At 37.6% G+C, this 24,733-nt stretch overlaps 1 protein-coding gene across 1 annotated transcript; it reads left to right on the top strand.

The window, feature by feature from the left end:
- Positions 1 to 7,804: 7,804 nt before the first annotated feature.
- Positions 7,805 to 10,903, top strand: LOC111889324 (protein SIEVE ELEMENT OCCLUSION B). The gene is made up of 7 exons (XM_023885459.3): positions 7,805 to 8,045; positions 8,326 to 8,430; positions 8,662 to 9,068; positions 9,146 to 9,261; positions 9,335 to 9,477; positions 9,571 to 10,062; positions 10,146 to 10,903. The coding sequence occupies exons 1-7, from the start codon at positions 7,842 to 7,844 to the stop codon at positions 10,767 to 10,769; spliced, it is 2,091 nt and encodes a 696-aa protein (XP_023741227.1). The 5' UTR covers positions 7,805 to 7,841; the 3' UTR covers positions 10,770 to 10,903.
- Positions 10,904 to 24,733: the final 13,830 nt, after the last annotated feature.

Here is a 24,733-nt window from a genome sequence, read left to right as displayed (position 1 = left end):
TGTTAAATCATTTTGTGATTTTAGGAAATAAGAATTAGGGTACTGTGAGGTAACACTTAGGAGGAGTATGAGTTGGTATGTAAGGTAGTAGAGGCCTATACTACCAAAAGCACAAGACTCGCACTTGGATCAGGGAAAGCCACAAAGTTACCACCGCTAGTAATTGATTCCGTTTTGTTCATGTCTGTCATTACCATCATTTTGGTAATGACTAAGAAGATGATTGTTATTCCAACGCTAGTGGTCATATCAAATCAAGTTTAACTAAGATAAGTATGTTACATGGTCTAGAGAACCAAGTCCGATGTAGCATCCGACTTAAGTCAGAAAATTGAAGTAAAAGATAATTGAAGGGATCAATAGAAGTATTGTGATCGTCGTTAAAATAACAAGCTTGAACTGCTACATGCAAGAATTTGATTATATCACATTAGAACATGAAGGAAGGTATTTTCCATTCTGGAATCTAACTAAAAAATACTTGAGTCTAAGCCTTGCATCAAACGATGAGAGGTCATTAGAGCATGACCCATCAGTCTATTACGATAATCGAAGTAAAGAGCTTATAGTAAGTTAAGTATGTTTCACAAGGATTAGGAGTCTCCAATAAGGATCAAGTTTGAAACTTGAAGGTTATTATTTAAATTCCAATATAGGATAAAGAGCGGGTGCAAGATTGAGCACCGCCAACAGTCAATAAGTCCATGAGTTAGATACTCATTTGAAAGGACTTGAGAGTTACATTTTTTACCTAGGAAGAAAAGATAACATGTGGAGTCATTACACTAGCCTTGTTTTGATGATGATTCTGGTATGTAATCATCCTAAGGGGGAGATAATTGTAAATCCCATAGATTTTGGCTTGTCAATTTAGAGATAATAAGCGTTAAAAATGACCTTTTGATTGTATAGTGTTTAGGATAAATTATATTCACCAAATTTATAGTATATTTCATAAGGATTCTGTACATATAAAGAATGTTAAAATCAGACTTATAATGAAGAAGTTACGACCAGTTGAAGTTTCGCGATTTACATCGGCACGACTTTGCATATCGTAAAAAGTAAATTTTTGACAAAATACTTTTCAACCTTAGTGATCTAAACGAGAGTTGTAGCATTCTTTAAACCGAGAGTATGCATATAGAGAATGTCAAAATCTGACTTCATTTGAGGAAGTTATGATTTTTGTAATATTCAGCGTAAGAATGTACGGTTAAGAAATCGTGTCGTTGTGAGAATCGACGGGGTAGGGTATATTGCTTATATGAGGTGAAATTTTATCTTGTGAGTTCTAATATATATATATATATATATATATATATATATATATATATATATATATATATATATATATATATCAGTGTTGTAAAAATCCCGATTAGGTCCCGATTAATCCGTAGGCGCTACCCGACCGATTAGAGAGCGCGTAGCGATTAATCTCTTCCTACAAAATGACTGATATAGTAGAAATGATGAAATTTTAGCACTTCGAAAAATTTCTATCTCAATAGAAACAATTTGAGGAATGATTAATGTTGTACTAGTCATATTAACCTATTTTATTAAGAAATTAGTAGTATTTACGACTTTTGATATGATATTAGTCATATTTCAGTTTTGAAAATCTAATGATTTAGCAGTTAACGGTCCCCGATTAATCCCCGCCTAACTTATTAATCCCTACACCCCAGTCCACCGATTAGCCTACGTCGAACATTTTTTATAACCTTGATATATATATATATATATATATATATATATATATATATATATATATATATATATATATATATATATATGTGTGTGTGTGTGTGTGTGTGTGTGTGTGTGTTATAAAATTGTGGTATTGAAATCCCTATGTACTCACCAGGTTTCCCAATCCGACCCACTCATTTTCTTGCATCACTGGTAGCAATATAAAAGATGCATTCTGCTAAGAGATTCAAGTAGTATTAGGCCACTTGTTTAAATACTATAAGGCATGCAACATTTCGTTATGCTTATGTTTTTTGTATTGACGATGACATCCGAACGTTTTAATATAATTAAAATACAATTCTTCGAAAATGATTGGATAATATAATTATCATCTTTTTAGGAACAAATTTCGCAATAATGTTCTTCAAAAAGGACAATCTGATTTTAAAATAAGCATAAATAAATTTTTTAAAATAACCGAGAATTTGGGGATATCACAGCTGGTATTAGAGCATTAATTTAATCGAACTAGGAATTTTAGGAAATATATAGACTTAAACTTAGAATTTTAAGTAATGATTGTGAGTTGTGTGTCTATTTTATTTAGGAAGTATGTCTGAATAGACATGAGCACTAGCTTATTTAGGGAAGATGTGCTCAGGTTTCTAAATGTTTAATTACGGTATTAGAATTGACATGTAACTTTTTGGAGAAATAAGGTGAATTACACGTCTAAACCTTCTCTATCTATATTCTCGTCCCGATATATAAACGCGTGCTTGTGTGAACATAACGTCATGGTGAAGACTCGTAGCAAATTGAGAAAATGGAGGAAATGAGAAAGCTTACGATAGTGAATGATACCTATCAGAAGATATTGTAAGATTGGTATATTGCTATTAGAATATGTGTGATAAAATAACATTACATATAGAGGAGTACGGTACGTCCGAATGTACGCCTTTGATTGGCGATATGATAGAACGATTGGTGTAATTCCTAAAGTTTTCCTATCGGCGTTTCCATCATCAACTGACTTGAAGCAAAATTGTTTTTGAAGATATGCATGGAAGAAATCCTAGTAGAGTCTAGGGAAATGTTTAAGATTATTTAGACACATTCTTATGTGTTAAATAGCTTTTTGATTTTAGGAAATAAGAGCTTGGGGACTATGAGGTAACTCTTAGGACGAGTACGAGTAGGTGTGAAAGATAGTAGAGGCCTATACTACCGGAAGTACATGACTCGCACTTGGATCAAGGAAAGTCACAAGGTTACTACCACTAATAGTTTATTTCGTTTTGTTCATGTCTTTCGTTATCATCTTTTCGGTAAAGACTAAGAGGATAATTGTTATTCCGACCCTGGTGGTCATATCAAATCGAGTACGGATAAGATAAGTATGTTACTTGGTTCAGAGAATCAAGCTCGATATAGCATTTGACTTAAGCCAGAAAGTTGAAGTAAAAGATTATCGAAGCAATTAATAGAAGTATAGCGAATGTCGTTAAAGTAAAAAGTTTGAGGTGCTACGTACATACTAGAATGTGATTATATCATATTAGAATATGAAGGAAGGTATCTTCCATTCTGGAATCTGACTCAAAAAGACATGAGTCTAGGGATTGCATCATACGATGAGAGGTCATTAGAATATGATCCATGGGTCTGTTACGATAATCGAAGTAAAGAAATTATAGTATGTTAATTCTGTTTAAAAAGGAGAAGGAGTCTCCAATAAGGATCGAGTTTGTAACTTGAAGGTTATGAGTGAAAGTCTAACATAGGATAAAGAGCGGGTGCAAGATTGAGCACCGAAACAGTCAAAAAGTGCAAGAGTTAGATACTCATTTGAAAGGACATAGGAGTTATGGTTATTACCTAGGATGAAAAGATGACGTATGGAGTCATTATAAAAGCCTTGTTTTGATGATGATTCTAGGATGTAATCATTCTAAAGGGGAGATAATTATAACGCTTGTAGATTCAGGCTAGTCAATTTAGAGATAATTGGCGTTAAAAATGAGCTTTTGATAGAAGATTATTTAGGATAAATAATCTTTACCAAAGTAATAGTATATGTCACAAGGATTCTTTACATATAAAGAATGCTGAAATCCGACTTATAACGAAGAAGTTATGACCCGTTGAAGTTTCGCGATTTTAATTGGCACGAGTGTGTGTATCGTAAAATGTTACTTTTTTATAAAATATTTTTTAGCCTTAGGCATCTAAATGAGAGTGTGTGTATCGTAAAACGTCTAAATCTGACTTCATTTGAGAAAATTATGATTTTTTTAAGATTCAACGTAGCAATGTACAACTCAGAAATCGAATTTTAGATCGATCGATTATTAGCCGACACTATGTGAATGAGAATTGAAGATTTCGTTAATAGGAGTTCAACGATATAAAGATAGTCGAAAATGGACGTCGGATGATAAAGTTATGAATTTTTAATGGACTTTAACTGTCTAGGCGTGTTAAAATATATCTTTAAAAATAAATTCAAAATTAGCTGACAGAGTCTAAACAAACGTTGTAGATCTCATCGATAGCTACGTGTGGATATGAAGAATGTAAAAAATGGAGCTCGTATGCAAAATTTATGAATTTTACAAGATAATTAATTTTCGGATTAACCTTAGTGCGACACGTGTTGCAATCTAGTACACCCCCTTCCTCCCCACGGCTTGTCAGTAGATGCTGGCAGGTGGCCGTTAGTATGCCCAATGTAATTTGTGTATGCCCAACGTACTAAGTACGCCCAATGTAATTTGAGTTTACCTAACGTGTTGGGCCTCTTGGCAACCTATAAATAAAAATCTTTATGTGCTAACCAGGTTTCACAATCCGACCCACTCCTTTTATTGTATCTTTGTTAGCAATATAAAAGATACATTATGCTGAGATTCAAGGAGTATTATGCCATTAGTTTAACTTTTATAAGGCTTGTAATATTTTGTTATGCTTATGTTCTTGTATTGAAAATGACATCCTGACGTTTTAATATAAATAAAATACATTTCTTCGGAAATGCTTTGATAATATCATTGTCATATTTTTGGGAACAAATTCTGCAATAATATTTTTCACAAAGGATTCTCTGATTTTAAAAGGAGCATAAATAAATTTTTTAAAACGACCTTAATGGAAGGAGCTGCAAGGGACAATCATATACTGGGAATGCAACATAACAATGTGTAGTAGGTAGCAGTGTAGGAGTTAGAAATAGGGGAGGTGTCTAAAAAGGAGATGGGTAGAAGGGAAAAAGCCCCTTGATTTGAAAATTTGTAGTTTGGCATTTGGATCATAACTATATTTTTTGTTAGGTATTGATTGCCTTGTTACTTTGTTATTATCTTTGGTATTCGATACTTTGTTGCTATGTATGATAAGTATATGTATGCCTTAACACTAGGTTGCTACTTTGGATGTTTGTGTTATTTAATGGTAAATGGTCATCTGTTGCTATTTTGGATCGTGAAAAACCAAATTTTCATGATATTTGAAGCTTTGTCCCTTTGCTTAAAACTTTGTTGCTATATTAGACACCAAAGGCATTGAATGAAATATTGCACATGTTGCTATTTTGGATAATAAAAACCATGTTTTCATTACATTTCAACACATACTTAGAACACCACATCTTGATTACACAAAATCAACACATTGTCATCAGATTTGAAGGGTTTTTTCATAATACAAATACCAATACAATACGCATAACAAAAGACTATGAACTTCATTACTAAACCCACACTTTATATATAAGGACTAAAACAAAAAAAACAACTAACAACTAGGTGAAACTTTAATTTGTGATTTTGTTCTTCAAGTTTCAGCCTAAACACCATATAATCACATGTTTGATCAAAATCATTCACCCATCCTATGAACTGGCATGTTGGTCCCTGAATCAGTTAAATCTTGTAAGAATTAGGGCACATTAGAGAAGATCAATAACGAATTTGTATTTACCTGTACATTAAGAATAATATAGTTTCCTAGAGTTTTTCTTGCTAGAAGATGTGTGAATCACTACAATGGCTCCACACTTGCATTTTATATCCATCATTCTTATCAAGTTGGAAGAAATTGGTGGTGATCAGGGGAGAAGTTATACGAAGGAGACGATATCGGAGGAAGGGATGGATGCAGGATTGTGTATGCTTTCAAGATGCAATGACTTTAAAAAGGTACACCACCCCTAAAAAGACAAAAAGGCGCCTGCATGCAACGCACATGGGGCACTTAAACGAAAACGTTAACATTTAATGTGTATAGGGAATAACTGTGCAAGAAAAAATACAACCGAGGATGGTCCGAGTTACATCTTGAAAATAACGACTAAACACATTTTTTGACATATGTATGCGTGACGATAGGTGTAAGTTATCCCTAAAAAAAACTTCATGATTTTTAACTAAAAACAAGTAAACTTAATATACATATGTAATTACTGTGTGCATCTACCTTTTTTGAATTGAAATAGGAGTGAAGAGGCTTATGAGGAAAATACAACTTTTTTTAAATTGAAATAGGAGTGAAGAGGCTTATGAGGAAAATAGAGAACCACATATTTATACCACATTAGTTGAGCAACTAATAATAAATAAAAAATAGCTACTTTTTTTTTTTGAAGATATTAAACTATTTTGCATATATTTACCAAAACAACCATTTTGGTTAATCACATTTTACATTTGTAACACTTTTAACGAAAACAAAAATGACCAAAGATTACAAAATGTGAAATAGATTTTCAAGTTGTAAATTACATTTTTTTTTCTGAAGTACATACATTGAAATTTATGAGTTGCCAAATAATTCATGAGTTTTGAAACACTTTTTCCATAAACCTTTAAAACCTAAAAGAAGCTATCCTTTTTTTTTTTGCTATTTCTAAAATTTAAGAATAATTTTGCAACTTATAAAAACAATTCCATGATCATTAATAAAATTTACTGTCTAATTAAAAAATTAAGTTTTTTTTGGTGGAAAAACAATTTGGAATCTATTAAAGTAAAAAAATTAAGGTTTAATTTAATGAATATTCATTAGTAGCATTTTTTGAACAAACCCACAACCCACCAAATGTTTTTTGTCGTGTTCTTTGAACATGGCACGTTTTCCAAAAAAACAATTTGCGGTTGTAGCTTAGGGAGGAAAGAGTCCATCCCTTCCAATCCATTCAACTCATTGTCACATCAGCGTCACATCTGATTTTCTTTTTCTTTTCTCTTCTAACCCTCCCGACCCACATCATATGGAAATTATATCTTTCTCAACCCACTAAATTTTGAATTTTAAAATATATACACACTAATTAAAATCATTCATAAATAATATATAAAACAAATTCACAAACTAATAAAAAACATACAAACACAAATTGATACAAGTTTTTTTGCTTGAGGTACCGTTAAGTAATACAAACAATTATACATGTTCTTGTATTGTTTTAATAATAATAATAATAATAATAATAATAAAGAAAGGGACGTAAAACAAAAAGTGGCAGCTTTAATCATTCACAATTCACTTCACTATGTTTGAAATGAAAATTAAACAGCACTGGAAATATTTTGGATGCATTATTCACAAAAGGATGGGTGGGTTCACCAAACCGCCAACATGCAATTAACAATCTAACCCGTTGGAACCGTAGGTGCAAGGTATCATATCTATGCTTTACCGCCGGTACAGCCGAGTCCCAAGTCCCAAACCACTTGTGACTCCGTCCTCCCTTATATAACAATGTCGGACCGCCGTTTACTCTTATATACCAAGTTAATTAACTACTATGTATTATTGTAACTATTTTAAGTTGTTACTATTATTGTTACTATTTTAAGTTGTCAATCGATGTACTACACGGTTTTTAAGTTAATACACAAATAAAAGAAAGTAGATCCTAATATCTTGCATATAGCCAAAAGCCTAAAAAGTATCAAAAGAATAATTTTTTTACTAGTAGAAGCAAGGAAGTTGATTCAGTAAGCTTTGCTCATTGCTCTCACTTTACTCCATACTAACTACATATACCCAAAATAAGTACTCGACCCCCCCCCCCCCCCCCCCCCCCCCCCCCCCCCAACCTTCTGCAACAACAAAAACAAAACCTGGAGGGACATCAGATGGTGGGTCCCGAACATAATCCATTGCAGACCACCAGAATTGATGGAAGGTCGATCTTCAGCGCATCAGACAACAATGTAATAATGAAAGTAGTTATGGACACGCATTACCCTGATGGCACTGCGGTTGATGTCAAATCTCTTCTGAAAATCACAGAAGACATCCTCCCGCATGCCACCATTAAAGCTGATCCCATTTCATCGGTATATTACTATCTTATACACCAGTCCACATTCTCAATATCTATGAGAAGGGCCTTTTGCAAAGACTGAGAGATTGAGTCCCTATTCCAATATTTTTGGGTAGGACAAAAAGTTGACATTTTTATAATGCCCTACGTAAAAACTGAAGCCATAGAATCAAGTCCCTTGTAATAACATTAACACTTTGTATTCATGTATTATATTATTATTAGCCAGTCTTTGTACCATTTATAGCACAACTTGGGCTGCCCAAATAAGAAGTTTTTTTTATGTGAGGTAGGGTCCACATACAAATAAAGATATACCGAATGGTGGACTCGATCAAACCGATGTTGCTGTAATGCTCGATTCACAGTCTCACATAATAGACAAAATCACCAGTGAGGTACTATCTAAAATCTATCCATACGGATAGGGATAAATGCAAGAAACAGCAATGTATATATTTTCACTTTTTCCTATTACAAAATCAAATTTGTATTTTGTAATATAAAAAAAAAATGAAAGTATGATGCTATAATAAACAAATAATATGAAGTGCATTGCTCTTTTTGCATTTTTCTCTATTACTTATAATTCTATAAAAATGTTTTTTTTTTTTTTTTTTTTTTTTCAGTTGAAGTTACCTCGGGACGGACACACAACAGCCCTTGCAGTATTAGAAAAGGTGAGCAAATTCCAATGGGATGCAAAGTTGGTGCTAACCCTAGCAGCTTTAGCTATCAATTACAAGGAATTATGGATGCTGACTCAAATGCACTCATCAAACCAACTTGCTAAATCTATTCAAACAATCATGGCGCATACGGCTTTATTGAAACCTCAGCTTGATGCCCTTAATAAACTCGTTTACTCAATTTTGGAATTGACGAGATGTATTATCCAATTCAATGAGCTTCCATCTATGGACATAACTCTCGATTTGCCACCAATCAACACCATTCCTATTGCTATCTACTGGAATATCAGAGGCATCATCATGTGTGCGACTATGATTGCTGACTTGACCATCAAAGACCATGAGTAAATAGACTTTACCCCATTTCAAAAAATAACTAACCTTCATAATGTAATACACTTATAAAGTAACGGGATTTCAGGATTATGGTTTCGTCTTCAGCGTTGCAATTATGGGAACTATCGACATTGACTGTAAAGATTGATCGCATAAATGAGTTTCTCAGGCAAAAACTGGACAATTATAAACGTGTTGTTGGTATGTTGACATAAAACGTTTTGGTTAATTGTATGTAGAGAGTAATGGGTACCTTCTTGTTTGATTGATGCAGGAGACAAGAAAGAAATTGAATTCAGGAGGTCTTTCAGTCAGCTGTTTGAAACAAGCTATATGGATAACATGAAAATCCTCAAAATCTTGATTACGCCCAGAGATGATATACTACCACTCTTTGATGGCAAAACTAAGAAGAGGGTATAGTACTATTTATTAAGTGTATCTAAATTTATCTGTAAATATGCACATACATATATATAGTGATGTATGTATTGTTTTGCGCTCACACAGGTTAGTCTGGAATTCCTGAGGAAGAAGAACGTCCTGTTGCTGATATCAGGGGTAGAAATGTCTAGTGAGGAGCTATCGATTCTTGAAGAAATTTACATGGAGTCTCGCATTCAGGGAGCAAGGGGAAAAGCTCTGTATGAGGTCGTGTGGATGCCCATTGTTAGCCTTTCTGTAGAGTACACAGATGAAATCGACAGGAAATTTGAGGAGATGAAGAACAAAATGCTATGGTACTCTGTGTCCCACCCTTCCATTATCGACAGGGCAGTTATCATGTCCATAGGAGACAGGTGGCACTTTAGGAACAGGCCTATAGTAGTGGTGTTGGACCCACAGGGAAGGGAACTGAGCCCTAATGCCATCCACATGATGTGGATTTGGGGGAACAATGCGTTCCCTTTCACCAGCTTGAAAGAGGAACTATTGTGGAAGGATGAAACTTGGAGGCTAGAGTTCCTCGTTGGTAGCATGGACCCCACAATACTCAACTGGGTGAGTTACGTATTTCTTTCATCTAATTACGAGCATTAAACATTTTTATACGATAATGGGTGCGTGTTATGTATTTTTCTTAGATAAGAGAAGACAAATACATATTCTTGTTTGGAGGTGATGATATCGATTGGATCCGCAAATTCACGACCACAGCCCGGGCAATGGCGATTGCTGCCCGGATCCCATTAGAGATGGTGTATGTTGGTCAAAAAAAGGAAAAGGAAAGTGTGCGTAGGGCTATTGACGTAATTAATATCGAGAAGCTTAGTGAAAGCTGGCAACAACTGACCACGATGCGGTTCTTCTGGTCACGATTAGAGAGCATGTTGTACTCCAAGAATCAATTAAAAAGGGCAGATCCTGAAGACCCCATGATGAAACAAATCATGAAACTTGTAAGCTATGACAAGGAATGGGCTTTGTTGTGTAGAGGATCAAAGATTCTGACCAGTGGAAATGGAACCACCATGATGCAAACAGTAGATGACTTTAAGAATTGGGAGGGAGATATTGAATGGAAGGGGTTTGATTTGTGGTTTACAGAACACCATGATAAGCCTCAGGTTGCAGCAAAAAATTGCTGCCGATTTGAGTTTCCCGCAGCAGGTAGAGTCCCTAATAACGTGCGGTGCCCAGAGTGTGATCGTCTCATGCCCAAACAAATTGCTTTCATTTGTTGTCATGACCAAACATACCTCCACTGAGAGTCAGCTACATACAACTATCAATCACAAGGAGTCTGATAATGAGTTTTCTTAATCCATGAATAAATGAGTGTAGTGTGTTTGTTGTTTCGTATCCAAGGAATCTTAATAAGTGTTTTTTCCCTTAACTATCATATATAGAGTCCCGGATCAAGCGACAAAACGCAAATTTTAATCAATAAGTTTTAACATGTATAGCAATTGATGCTATATATCAATTTACATAAGAGTATATAGGGCTATACATACATTCAGTGCACCCAAAATTTTCTAACTTATCTTCATTCCTGATTGCCAATTGATGCCATGAAATAATTCATATGAGAGTATTTATTTAGCAAGGAGCAGAACGAACGGGTTATACCATACAGCTTACCTTACCAAAGCTCGTGAGAAAAAATCGATACCATACAACGTGCATATCCTAAGCTCGTAAGGGAAATATCACAAAAATCACTGGATTTTGATGCTTACTAAAAAATGTTTTTGGTCATTTCTGTGTATCGTTCCAAATTTATAGGAGGTCGGCTAAAGGAGGCTTTATTGTATGTCCTTTCAAGCGATGTAGGAAGTCATGGAAACAAAGCATTAGCGGCGACGCCTTTAGCGGCGACACCAAGCAATAGCGGCGACATGTAATTGACGCGTTATATGTCGCCGCTATTGCTTAGTGTCGCCGCTAAAAGCGTCGCCGCTAATGCTTGTTTTTTGGCGATCCGCGTCATTCTAACCCCATCTGTCCAATTACTTTTCAATCCAATGGCTGTAGAGGAAAGTGAAAAGGCGCGCTGACTTTTCCCTCCACTCGTCGCCGCTATTGCCCAGTGTCGCTGCTATTGCCTTAGCCTCGCTGCTACTGCCCGTCGCCGCTAATGTTAAACGCAGATATTGATGGGTTTGAGCCATAAGAACTTTCCTATGTGCACATACAAACCCTAAATCTTGGATCTAGGTTTCTCTAATTGAATATGCAATATATCCAAGACTTTCATGGCTAGATTAAACAATCAAAACATGTAAGAACAGATCTAGAAGATTACCTTGAGTTACTTGCTTGAAATCTTCTTCTTCTAGGAGCTTAGAGTCATAAATATCACTCCTCTAATTGCTTACAAGCACCTACTAGTAAAAAGATGATTTGAGAGAGAATGGAGGGTGAAAATTGGCCCTAGGGTTCTTAACCTTGCAAGAGTGTCGATTTCCCTCACCCTAGGCATCAATTTATACTATGAGCTCCTAGGGTTTCACCTTAAACCCTAATTGGATAACTTAGACTTAAAAGCAATCCAATTATCCTTTTAGATAATGCCATGGACGATTTCTAGGTGATCCACATCCCTAAAATCGTCTAACCTATTATCCATAAGGATTCTTAGCTAAAAATATAACTATCACACATTTGACAGTTTATGCCCCTTTATTCAATTAATCTCTTTAAGTCACCAAATTAATTTCTAAATAATTTATGACTTATATTAATCAAATAATATAATTATTCCTTTAACATATTATTCTTATAATACATTAACAATAATATCTCTTCTCTCTAAAGTAACTAGGATTGGGTGCAAAGTGTAATTTCACAACTTCAGGATAGATTTTGAACTTTTCAAAACTAAAAGGATCAAATAACAAATAATTCAAATTAAACAATTAATTTCATAATTATCTATATTTTACCTAATCTTATTTTAATCATTAGATAATTACCAAATAATATTAAATAGTCCATATTTATCATATAAATAATTAATATTTAAAAGATTTGAAATTATCTATTGTTATGTCAAGGATAATCATTAAATTAGGTTAAAATTCAGATTTACACATAATAAAACGATTTTTGTATCAATCCAAGACAAAACAACAATAAAATCCCGAGTTATCCTCTGTCTGACGCTTGGACTCGCCGAGTCAGGCTTTGCACTCGCCGAGTCGGGCCAACTCGCCGAGTCCAAACACTGACTTGCCAAGTTGGGTCGGACAGAGGTGACGAAAAATGATTTTCAGCAAGCAAAACAGTTAAGAATCACATTCAATTGAAACCAATCAAGGCTCTGATACCACTGATGGGTTTGAGCCATAAGAACTTTCCTATGTGCACATACAAACCCTAATGCTTGGATCTAGGTGAATATGTCTCAACCACCTCCTTCTTTAACAACAACACACACAACCAAACCTCCTCCAGTAGGTCAAGCCTCCGGTTCCGGTGTAAAAGACAAGGGCAAAAACATTGCTGAGGAGAGTGATGAAGATGATAAAGAGACGATTGCCGACATTCTGAAAAGGCAAAGTCGAAACAACGAGGCTGACATTAATGCTCGTGTGGCTAGAGAGGCTGAAGAAGCCGAAGGAAGACAGAAAGAAGCCCACGACCTTCTCGAGAGTAGGAAAACTCTTTTTCCTCCATGGACTCTTGAGAAGCTGATTAAAGAAGCCATCGAAACACCAAGTATCTTGTGGCTAGAACCTGTGATCTCTTTAGATCGTTCTAACACTGTCGACTCCCAGTTCGACATGCCACTGACCCGAAAGGTGTTTGTTTTTCATGCCTTTGCCAACATTACAGAGTTCCCTCATCCTCATTCACATGTTGATCAGGACTTAGTAGAATTTTATCTGAGGGCAGCTTAACCCCAATACCAAACTTGGAGCGCTCAGAAAATTGTCAATGTTCGGGTCCTAAAGCCGTTCAGGGAAGGTAACTTCACCAACGTTCGGTTTAAGGTACTACGGGGATCTGCCAAGACCGAACACGCCATCTCACTTGCAGATCTTCCCAACCTTAATCCCCATGACTGGATTATCTTGCACAACATTCTTCTTACAAACGAAGCTGAATATGGTCTGATCATCGACCACTTTAAGAGGATGCTTATTTGCTATGTCATGGAAGTTGCTTTGATGGATCAGGAGATAACGAGCTTATTCAAGAAAAAGCCTACCATTTCTCCTGTTGGCTCTGCCAGTGATCTCAACATGATGCAGATGGGGAAGATTGACCCAAAGAGAAACTCCGTCATGTTTACCAGGAACGAAGGGCAAAAATGTCTTTTCGCCTTGGCAGACAAACATCTCTACACCACTGCCTGTTTGGAACACGTTCTAGGGATCATCCATCGATGCAAGCAGAACACAGCAGATGATGTAAAGTACTTTGATGATATGATTCAATGGTACATTCGCTTCAGACAGACTATCCTTGCACTTATCTCACGTCTGTTTGATACAACAAAGAAGGTTCCCGCTGCTGGCCCAAGCAAGAAGAAGACGTAGTCTCGCTCCAATTTGCCGCAAAGGGGGAGATTGTTCGGTCGTATTTTGTGTTGCGTCTATTGGGCTCGTTAGCTAGTCCAATACATATCTCCGGTATGGGCCTGTCAATCCGTGAGTTTTGTAGGGTTTAGTATAAATAGATGCTTGCATGCATCCTAGAACGAGATGATTAGCAGATGATTAGAATTGATTAGAAAAGTATTGTTCAGCAATATCATCGTTCTTATTTTGTAACCCTAGAATCCTCTACAGTGGAAGTTCTTAGTCGAGCTCTGCTGAGGATCGAGTAATCTAATCATTCGACACATATTGATTCATAATTGTGTTTTGTTTACTGTTTTACGTTCATCTCTTACCTGTTAGAAAGATCTAATCGATCATAGAGTTAATTCATAACTCATCGATTGGTATCAGAGCAGGAGGTTGTGTAATTCATACACATCTTTTCTGTGAAAGAGTTTGCGATTAGGGTTATTCCGCATTAACTAATATTTATTGAGCCGTCATTCCATAATTGACGTAACTCAGCATTTATTTGTTTGCCCTATTATTAAATATTACAAGTCTGATCTTTCAAACAGGTTAAACGATCAAGCATGGACGAGTCACAATCTAATCCCATCAATATCTTAAACAACATCGGATCAACGACGAAGATTCCTATTCTTTACACCTAGGATTACGAAGTCTGGGCACATCACTTTGAAGATTATGTCATCGGATCGGAAGACAATGGATACCTTATTTGGGAAGCAATCGTTTCTGGACCGTTTGCTCACTCAGGAACGTCAAAAATCATTAAAACTGAGAAAGAGTATAATGATCTGTTAAAGGACGTAAAGGATGTCCCTCAAGACGAAAAGGAAAAGTTTCAATGCAACATTAAAGCATTGAGACTGATTCGATTCGCTCTTCAATCAGATACATTCAGGCTGGTGAGTTCATGCAGCACTGCTAAATAGATCTGGGATAGGCTGCGAGAGCTATATTCCACAGACGAAGATCTGGAGCATTCTATTCAGACCTTACTTTTGTCTGAGTTTGGTGAATTCAAACAGAATTCTAATGAAATTGTTACTCAGACGTTTGATCGGTTCAATCATCTTCTTAGCAAGATGATCAAACACGATATAGAAAGGAAGCTGATTGAACAAAAGGTAACCTTTTTGAATGGCCTTAGATCCGAGTGGAGAGCAGTTGTGTCCACTGTTAAAGCTCATGAGCAATTTAAATCTTATTCATTGGCAAAGCTGGTGGGGATTCTGAAATCCCAAGAAAAGATTGTTTTGCAAGAAAAAATTGTGGTCTCTAGTTTAGGGTCCTTGGCCCTCCTGTCCAAAAGCAAAAGTGTGGTAGAAGATGAAGATCTCAACTTAGAACACTATGATCTTACTTCTGAATACTATGCAATGATGGTGTCGAATCCAAAAAGGTTCATTAAGAAAAGGTTCCCTACCAATAAGAACCAAAATTGGCAGGGAAGCTATAGTTCTGAAAAGGTTAGGGAGGAACCGAAGACAGAGGAACCAAAGAAAGAGGCGAAAGTTGAAGGAGATTCAGGTGTGAACTGCTACTACTGTGGAGGAAAGAACCACTATGCCAAAGACTGCGTTCTAAAGAAAATGGCAGAGAAGGATGAGGAAAAAGTTGAAGAGGTTGTGTTGATGAAAAAGCTGGAAGATATCAAGAGAAAGAAAGCTACTGCTAACCCTTCAATGAATGCTTTAATTGTGCAGGGTTCGGCAGCGGATGATGAGTTCGGTGGCGTGCAGGTCTGGTCAACCGACTCAGAGGATGATGAGGTCAGGAAGCCATCTCATGGAAACGCATACGTTGCAAGAAGTGAAGAAAGTGGTGGAAAGTGTTTGATGGTGACAGATGTATCTCAAATGAGGGGATACAATACGGATGGTGGGAATGAAGACACCAAGGAGCGAGAGGACCTATGCTTCACAGCAAAACCTCTCAGTGTGCAGATCAATGAGCTTGATGAATTGATCAAGAAGGTACAATCTGTTTTTGTTTCATTCAAAGTCCCACAAAATTCGTATGAAAAAGAATTAAAAAGCTTAAATTCAAGAATCTCAAATCTAGATAGCAGTTTAACTCAAACACGGGTCACCATTTCTAACCTAACTGACCAAATAAGCAGGGTGTCATCCAAGAGTGAGGAACGGAGGATGTGGATAGAGCTGAAGGAGTCGGAGCTGATTAAATCCAAAGATGAAAACATTTATTTGCAAAGAGACAATTTAAAACTTTTGAAACAAAGAAATGTCTTTTGTTTAATTGCTAAACGTCTTTATGCTAACATCACTCAACTTCATCTGAATTGTGAAATAGGGCAGAAAATTCATCGCATGATTTTGCCCTTCCTTGAATTTAAGGAAGATGAAATCGACGCTGAAGCATATAATTGTGAAAGTGTAGTTTCGTCTGATGATGTGAATTCGACTTATATGTATGGTCTGGACAAAATCGAATCTTTTATAAAGTCTAAGGACCATAAGCACATGCTAAAAAACCTTTTGGATGAAAACGATAAAATGAAACAAAGGACCGAAACCATACAAAAGTTTGACTCATTGAATGCCAACTTGAGCTCAGAAAATAAAATTGATATTGAAAATGCGTCTGAGCTCAATGAGGATGATGATATGAGTGAAATTTCTGTAGAGGATGAAGTCGACTATTCTGAGTTTGTCAAGAGCGAACCCGAAAACCACAAAAATCTTATTTCCGAAAATTCTGTGGAGTTTGCTCGTTTATCCCAAAATAAGTCCCCGATTCTAGAACAAAAGGCTGTTGTGTACCAAAAGGTGAGAACAACACCAAATCAGGTGTATAAGGTCACGGAAGTAACTAAACATCAAACAGCCGAACTCACGGCCATAGTAAACGGAGATAATGCAGATGGCTGTGATGAATTTTTCTGGTCTGCTCCTATAGATAATGCTGACGAAACCGTTGGTCTGTCAGAGCGGACGTCATGGAAAACCAAAGGCAGATATGTGCTAGAGCCACTTAACAATCCTGACAATTTCGATGTGCCAAGTACTAGTGGTACAAAAGAAGTTCCTGTAGAAGAAGTCACTCCTTCAAGCGAAACATCATTAGTTCAAAGTGAACCGACTGACATGAAGCAAAAGCAAAAAGCCAACATCCACAGGCAGCCGAAGCAAGTGAAGGATCAAAAGCAGCAAAGGAATCTGAGATACAAAAAGAATCTCTCAGAGCGAAAACAGTTCTGGCGATCTCAAAACGCCCATTTTTCTTATCATGACAGAAACTCAAAGTCAGAGAAAAGTACTGTCAGGTCGCAAGAAAGTAACCAAAAGGATAGGTTCGGTTCTGAAAGGAATAAAAACCGAAGGGAAAGGTTGGTTCAGAGAACATCAGCTACCGAAAGCATAGGTTCGGTTCCGAGAGCAAAAGCTACCAAGGTTCAAGGTTCGGTCCTACTAATGACCAAAAACAAAAGGGTCACTTAGAACCTCAAGTCAAGAAAACTTCTCAGTCTAAATTTTCTTGTTTTAATTCTTCTCAACCCCATTCTAAATCCAATTCTGTTCAAACTCAAAATCCAAAATCTTCAACAGGTTTGAAAGGAAAATCGAAGGTTTCCTCAGTCAAGAACGATCAAAAACATTCCAAGGCCCAAACGCCTGAACCTGAATCGAAACCGACTGTAACAAATCCCAACAAAATTAAAGTTTGCACTATTAAGAAGAAAGATGAAACAACTTTAATAAAAAGAACATATCTTGTTGACATTTCTCTTACTATTCCTGTTCCTGTGAAAGGCTCACGTGGACCTAAGAAACTTTGGGTTCCTAAATCTGCTTGATTTTTGCAGGTTATCAGTGACGAGCAGTTCGACGAAGAATGGTATATTGACAGTGGCTGCTCATGTCACATGACAGGAAGGAAGGAAGAGCTGAGGGAATTTCAATCTCTTCCAAACGGCGGGAATGTCAAGTTCGGGAACAACTCATTTGGCACGATAAAAGGTTATGGTATGATAACAAATGGAGACTTCACGATTAGAAAGGTTGCATACGTTGAAGGACTACAGCATAACCTCATCAGTGTATCTCAGCTTGTTGGAGGTACCGGTCTTAAAAGTTTCGTTTGATGATGAGGGTTCGGAAATAATAGAGAAGAAAACAAAAAGAGTAATTCTCAAATCAGAGCGCAAAGGCGAAATGTTTCCTCTCAATCTCAAACCTATCAAAGGAAATCTAGCTATCTGTCTATTATCCAAAGCACATTCTGACGAAAGCTGGTTGTGGCACCGAAGGCTCTCCCATCTCAACTTCAAGGATATCAACAAACTTGTCACCGGAGGTCATGTTCGGGGTCTTCCATTACTCAAGTTTGATCGAGAACATTTATGTGTTGCGTGTGAAATGGGGAAGCAGATTCGTCAAAGTCAACCATCCATAATAAACACTAAAGTCGTTGAACCACTTGAGTTAATTCACATTGACTTATGTGGTCCATCTTCTATCGAAAGCATTGGCGGTAACAAGTATATTCTTGTTATTGTTGATGACTTTTCACGTTTTACATGGGTGTTCGTTCTGAAGCAAAAATCTGAGGCAACTCTCAAGCTAAAGATGTTTATCAAGCAGCTTGAAGTGTAGTTGAGGAAAGTCGTTCACAACATCAGAAGCGACAATGGGCTGGAGTTCAAGAATAGAGAATTTGAAGACTTTTTAGCAGAAAAAGGAACCAGTCACAACTTCTCAGCTCCCTACACCCCTCAACAAAACGGGATTGTCGAAAGACAAAACCGATCTTTGTGTGAGGTGGCCCGAACCATGCTAAGTTTCGCTTCTCTACCTCTATATTTCTGGGCTGATGTTATTGCTGCAGCTTGTTTTACGCAGAACAGGTCCTATCTCAATAAGCGTTTCACTCTTACTCCTTATGAGATCATCAACAACAGAAAGCCAAACATCAAATTCTTCCATGTATTCGGCTCACGATGCTTTATCTTCAATTCTAAAGAACATCGTAACAAGTTCGACGTTAAAGCCGATGAAGGGATTTTTCTGGGATACTCTCTCACTTCGAAAGCATACATGGTTTTAAACAAGCGTTCGAGGAAGATTGAAGAGACGTATTATGTGACTTTCGATGACAGCTATGTCAAGAAGCTAAAGGCCACGGAAGAAACAGTTGGAGAAATTCTCTCTCAAACAGGCCAAGTCACAGCGTCGATTGCAAATTTGTTTGAGCAGTTTGTGGAGTTATTCGATGAACCGGAGAAGGCTACTCTCTCAGAAGCCAATGCAGCAGACAAAAAAGTTGACCATTTGAAGCAAATCATCGATGACGTTGCCAAACGACTGGGTGAAGGAGAATCAGTTCCAAATAAACCTTCTCAGCACGTTGCTTCAGTTGAGGGGGAGAATACATCTTCTTCAAAACAGCCGAGTTCACAAGTTGAGGGGGAGAACTCTTCTCCATCTGCTCCCGAAAGCTCTACTGCACCCGAAGGTATTGTAGCTTCCGAAAATTCTACTGCACCCGAAGGTACTGTAGCTACCGATAGCTCAAATGCACCCGAAACTCCAGTAGCACCGGAAAGTTAAGATACACCTGAAAGCTCATCAGTCGAGGGGGAGAATGCCGATATGTTTTATGACGATGACAGTCAATATGAATTAGAAGAGATGGTAAATGTTGAATTAGATCCATTATATGATCCAAATTACCCTCCTCTTGTCAAATGGACTAGAGATCATCCTGTTTCCCAGGTTGTGGGTAATGTCTCTGAAAAGGTCTTGACCCGATCTCAACTGAAGGCAAAACAAACTTCTTTATTCTCAAAAGTAGAGTTCTGCATGTTTAACTCTTTCGTCTCAAAAGTTGAACCTAAGACAGTAAACACTGCTCTTGATCACTCTGATTGGGTTCAAGCTATGCAAGACGAACTTAATGAGTTCGAAAGGAATAAGGTTTGGTGCCTCATTCCAACTCCTGAAGATGCCTCGGTTGTTGGTCTCAAATGGGTCTTCAGAAATAAAATGGACAAGGAAGGTAATGTAATAAGAAACAAAGCTCGTCTAGTGGTGAAAGGATACTGCCAGGAGGAAGGAATCGATTATGAGGAAACTTTTGCTCCTGTAGCTAGGCTGGAATCTGTTCGAATATTTCTTGCCTATGCTGCACACAAGAACTTTGAAGTCTACCAAATGGACATAAAGTGCGCATTTCTAAATGGAGAACTCGAAGAAACAGTGTACGTGGAGCAACCTCCGGGATTCGTGAATGAAAAATACCCCAATCACTGCTATCTTCTGGGCAAAGCGGTTTATGGTCTGAAACAAGCACCTAGAGCCTGGTATGAAACGCTAACAAAGTTTTTGAAGATGTCCAAATTCAAAAAAGGTTCGGTTGACCCAACCTTCTTTCGTAAGAAGGAAGGTAACCACCTTATGATTGTTCAAATTTATGTCGATGATATCATCTTTGGCTCAACGAATCCTAGCTTAACAACTGAATTCAGAAAGCTGATGGAGACTAAATTTGAAATGAGCTCAATGGATCCAATTAACTTTTTCCTTGGTTTAAATATTAGACAGGGACCCGAAGGCATCTTTATTAACCAGGAAGCATACACCAAGACTCTCCTTGCCAAATTCGGCATGATGGGAGACTCAAAGGTTAAAGTTCCAATGGCGTTCGACACCAAGCTCACTCCATCCTTGGATAAACCAGCAGTCGATATTACGCTATATCGCCAGATGATCGGTTCTTTAATGTATCTTACTGCTAGCAGGCCTGATATAGTGTTTTCTGTTTGTTACTGTGCTAGATTTCAGGCGAATCCTCGTGAACCTCATATGCTTGCAGTGAAGAACATACTCCGGTATCTAGAACGAACTACCTCTCTCGGTTTATGGTATCAATCAAACTCAGGTTTCTTCGTTCAAGCCTACTCAGATGCAGACCTTGGAGGTTGTGGACTAGACAGGAAAAGCACCACCGGAGGCTGCCAATTCCTTGACGGCAAGTTGGTTAGCTCGCAATCAAAGAAACAGACTTGTGTATCTCTGTCTACAGCTGAAGCAGAATACATCGCAGCTGCCTCCCGTACATCTCAAGTGATTTGGATCCAAAGCCAACTCCGGGACTATGGACTCAATATGAAAAAGATCCCACTATATTGCGACTCCGAAAGTGCAATTAGGATATGTCATAACCCAGTGCAACACTCCAAGACCAAGCATATAGCACTAAGGTATCACTTCATCAAGGATCATGTGGAAGATGGGAACGTCGAAATTCATTTTGTTCGAACCACTGATCAACTGGCTGACATCTTCACTAAAGCTCTTCCTGAAGCTTCTTTCAACAAAATTCTACAAGGGCTAGGAACGATGGAATCGGAGTCAGTACCAAAAATTACCTCTCAAGATCAAAAGTAAGAAGCGAAATAGACCGAACGTTCGGGTTCGGGTCTCTTGTATACCGAAATAGACCGAACGCTCGGGTTCGGTTGTATCATCTGATCTTCGCTTATCACTCAAAGGTAGTTTCCTTGGTTGTAAATCTTTTGTATTATTTTTCCAAATTCATTTATCTTATTGTTAAAGTTCTTTTCTTTTTCAATCTTATTTTTTTGGCAACCGAAATAGACCGAACGTTTGGGTTCGGTTTCAAAATTTTTCTCACCCGAAATAGACCGAACGCTCGGGTTCGGTTCCAAAATTTTTCTCAACCGAAATAAACCGAACGCTCGGGTTCGGTTCAAACATTTTTTTTATATATACATTTTTTTATGTCTTATTTTTTTTATTCTCAAAAATTCCAAACACAATTTTTTTTGTTGTTTTTTTTTTCATGTCTTATTTATTTCGATCCAAAATTCCAAAAATATTTTTTTCTTTTCGTAAATTCAAAAACTCCAAAAATATTTTTTATTTTGGCTCTTTTCCTTTTTGTATATCTCTTTGTGGGTAACTCATTTCACTAGCTAAGTGTCCCTAGAAGCATGCTGATGTATGTGTCCAAAGCCTCACCTGATTCTGAATAAAAGCCTTACTGACTTGGTACAAACAAACCTTGTCTTCCCAATTAGGCTCTCATATTTATTCTAATCATGAGCTACCTAACTCTCTTCTCACATGAGATAAGAGTTTTCTGCTTAGTCCTTATTTTTCACAGCAGAGGTACTTTATTTTCGTTACACCATCTACAATACTTTTCTCCATCTCATTCGCTTCACAAACGTAACCCTTGAGACTCTCAGAGATTACCACTGAGGTTTATGGTTACACAATTTCTGTGTTCATGATCTTAGCTTCGTGTCACTACGTGCTTAGTGAAACCCAAAATTCAATACCTACTATGCATTGACGGTGAACAATCAACTTGCTCTAGCTTTCACTAATGAATTGACGGACTTATCCATGGGTTACCACATGAAATCTCTATTTTTCTTTTGAGTGATTCCTATAGAATTGTTAAATCCAATAACATTTCTTCCCTTGGGATCCAGTTTTAATTTTTTTTGAGATTTCATATATATTAGTTTACCTCGCTACTTAAATTATCTCCAACCTACTTGTTCAACAGACTACACTGGTCTCACAAGTACTTCGTTCGATTTCTATCTTATATCAAAATCAGGAATTATGAATCGAAGCGAAAGCCACCCCATAAGCCTAATTAAAAGAAGCCTTTCAACACTTCTTAATAAGTGTCTGAGCGTTATTCAACGGGAAACCACACAAACACTTTAAGGTCTCTCTTGACTTCGAAGGAAGAGATTCGTGTCCGGGATCCATTTTTTCGTGTCTTTATTGACATCACATAATCCCTCAAAAGTGTTGCTTTATTTCTTTTTCTTTTACACACTCAACACGAAAATCTTTTTGATTTTCCAAAATTCTGGTTTCATTAATTCTAACGAATTTTAATTGGATTGGTTGTTATAAAAGGTTGTGGTTAATATTGATCCATGTGGGGATTTTACTTTAAAGATGTCGTTAATCTTTAAAGGGACAAGATGATGAAATGATGACTCAGGCAGGAGTCCAATCGATTTGATTTCAAACGGCGCAAGAGGGAAAAGCGTGCGAATAGGAACCGTTTCATCTCCAAATGGCGCCTGATGGGAAGGCGTGTGATTAGGGACTGACACTCTCTCTCCTGCGTGATCATCGGCACACCCAACCATCACGCGTCAGTCACCTCCGAAAAACCCTTCGTTTTTCAATCAAAGATTTGGGAAAGATTTTTCTCTCTCCTTTACCCACAGTATAAAAGGCAATGTGATCCACCGTTTACCTCTTTACTGCACCTATATTTCCAGAGAGCAAGAAAATCCTCTAAACCTCTACTGTTCATCATCTCTCCCACTTTCATCTCAACAATGGTGGATTCTTCATCTGTTCACGCAACTTCTCACATCTTGCCCATTCGTCCCCAGCAGAGTTTGATCATTGATCTTACTGCTCAGGCATATGACGCTTTCATGTTTCCCATCATTGAATGCCTGAAGTTCTCGCCAATCGCTCCTGCTTTTACCAGGGCTGAAGCTGTTCCAATGGAGTTCATGTCACAAATTTTTGCTACAGCTCACTACGACAAGGTCGTCGACAGGATTTTCTTCGATGTCTTTGAGCACAAGGCGTCGATTTCTAAGCAAAGGTTTTGTACGCTGTTAGGGTTTGAACCTGATTCTTCGAGGTTTAATCCTGAAACCATTCCTATGGGTCATCTGTTCAACATGTTCTACAACATGGGGTACACTGAGGTGCTCACTACAGTCACGAAATTCAAAAAGTCGTGCCTGTCCCCTCAGTGGAATGGGATGTTCACTGTTCTTTTCAAGGGCTTATCTGAACGAAGTGCTGGATCCGATGGGGCAAGTCGTTTGTTTCTCTCCATCATGTACGGGATCTAAAATGGCATCAACATGGACTATGGGTCGGTTCTATGGCAGCAACTCATTCAGAGTCTCTCTTCAACCTCTCGACACTCAGAGATTTCTTATGCCAGGTTCTATTCTATTGTCACTAAATGGGTGATGGACAAGTACCACATCCCTATTGTTGCTGGTGCTCCAATGTCTTCGATTGGTACTTTCCATACCATGAAGATCATTGTGTCGGATGCTTCAAAATTTCCCTTCAACGGGTCTATCACTGAAACGATGTATGGTGATGTTCCTGCTGACAGCAGGATTATCAGAACGTACAAGGAGTTCAAACATTCTAGTCCGAGAGACCTTGCTCCAGAGATGCTGAAATCGATTCATGACGCTGACAAGCCTGCTCCTAGAGGAAAAAGGCTGATAAGGGAAAACAAGTGGCAAAGGGAGCAAAAGGCCCATCTCCCAAGAAAAGGAAAACCACTAAGGCTGCTCAGTCTCCACCGTAGAAGAGGAGAAAAACCCAACCGAGACGTAAACTGGTCATCGCTTCATCCTCAACCGATTTTGAGGACGAGGGTTCTGATTCGGATGGATCTCAACGTGGCAACACTCCACCACGTTCGCCTACACCAGAGATTCACATCTCTACTTCTCCAATTTCCTCTCCACCAGTTACAATTCCTTTTTCTATTCCCCCCCATAACCTCCACCACTCAAATACCACCTACTTCCATCCCAATACCACCACCAATCTTTACCGAAGCAACAACCACTACCACTGCAGATGTTAGAA

This window comes from Lactuca sativa, chromosome 8 (assembly GCF_002870075.4).
Source record: "Lactuca sativa cultivar Salinas chromosome 8, Lsat_Salinas_v11, whole genome shotgun sequence".
Taxonomy (NCBI): domain Eukaryota; kingdom Viridiplantae; phylum Streptophyta; class Magnoliopsida; order Asterales; family Asteraceae; genus Lactuca; species Lactuca sativa.
The sequence above is the reverse complement of the archived record's forward strand: the minus strand, read 5'-3'. Positions and strand labels throughout refer to the sequence as shown.

Bases quoted from the DNA above. Each gene is read 5' to 3' on its own strand.
- LOC111889324 (XM_023885459.3), top strand. From the start codon at position 7,842: ATGGTGGGTCCCGAACATAATCCATTGCAGACCACCAGAATTGATGGA. The intron at 9,069-9,145 runs GTAAATAGACTT...ACGGGATTTCAG, and splicing joins TTGACCATCAAAGACCATGA to GATTATGGTTTCGTCTTCAG. The intron at 10,063-10,145 runs GTGAGTTACGTA...TATTTTTCTTAG, and splicing joins ACCCCACAATACTCAACTGG to ATAAGAGAAGACAAATACAT.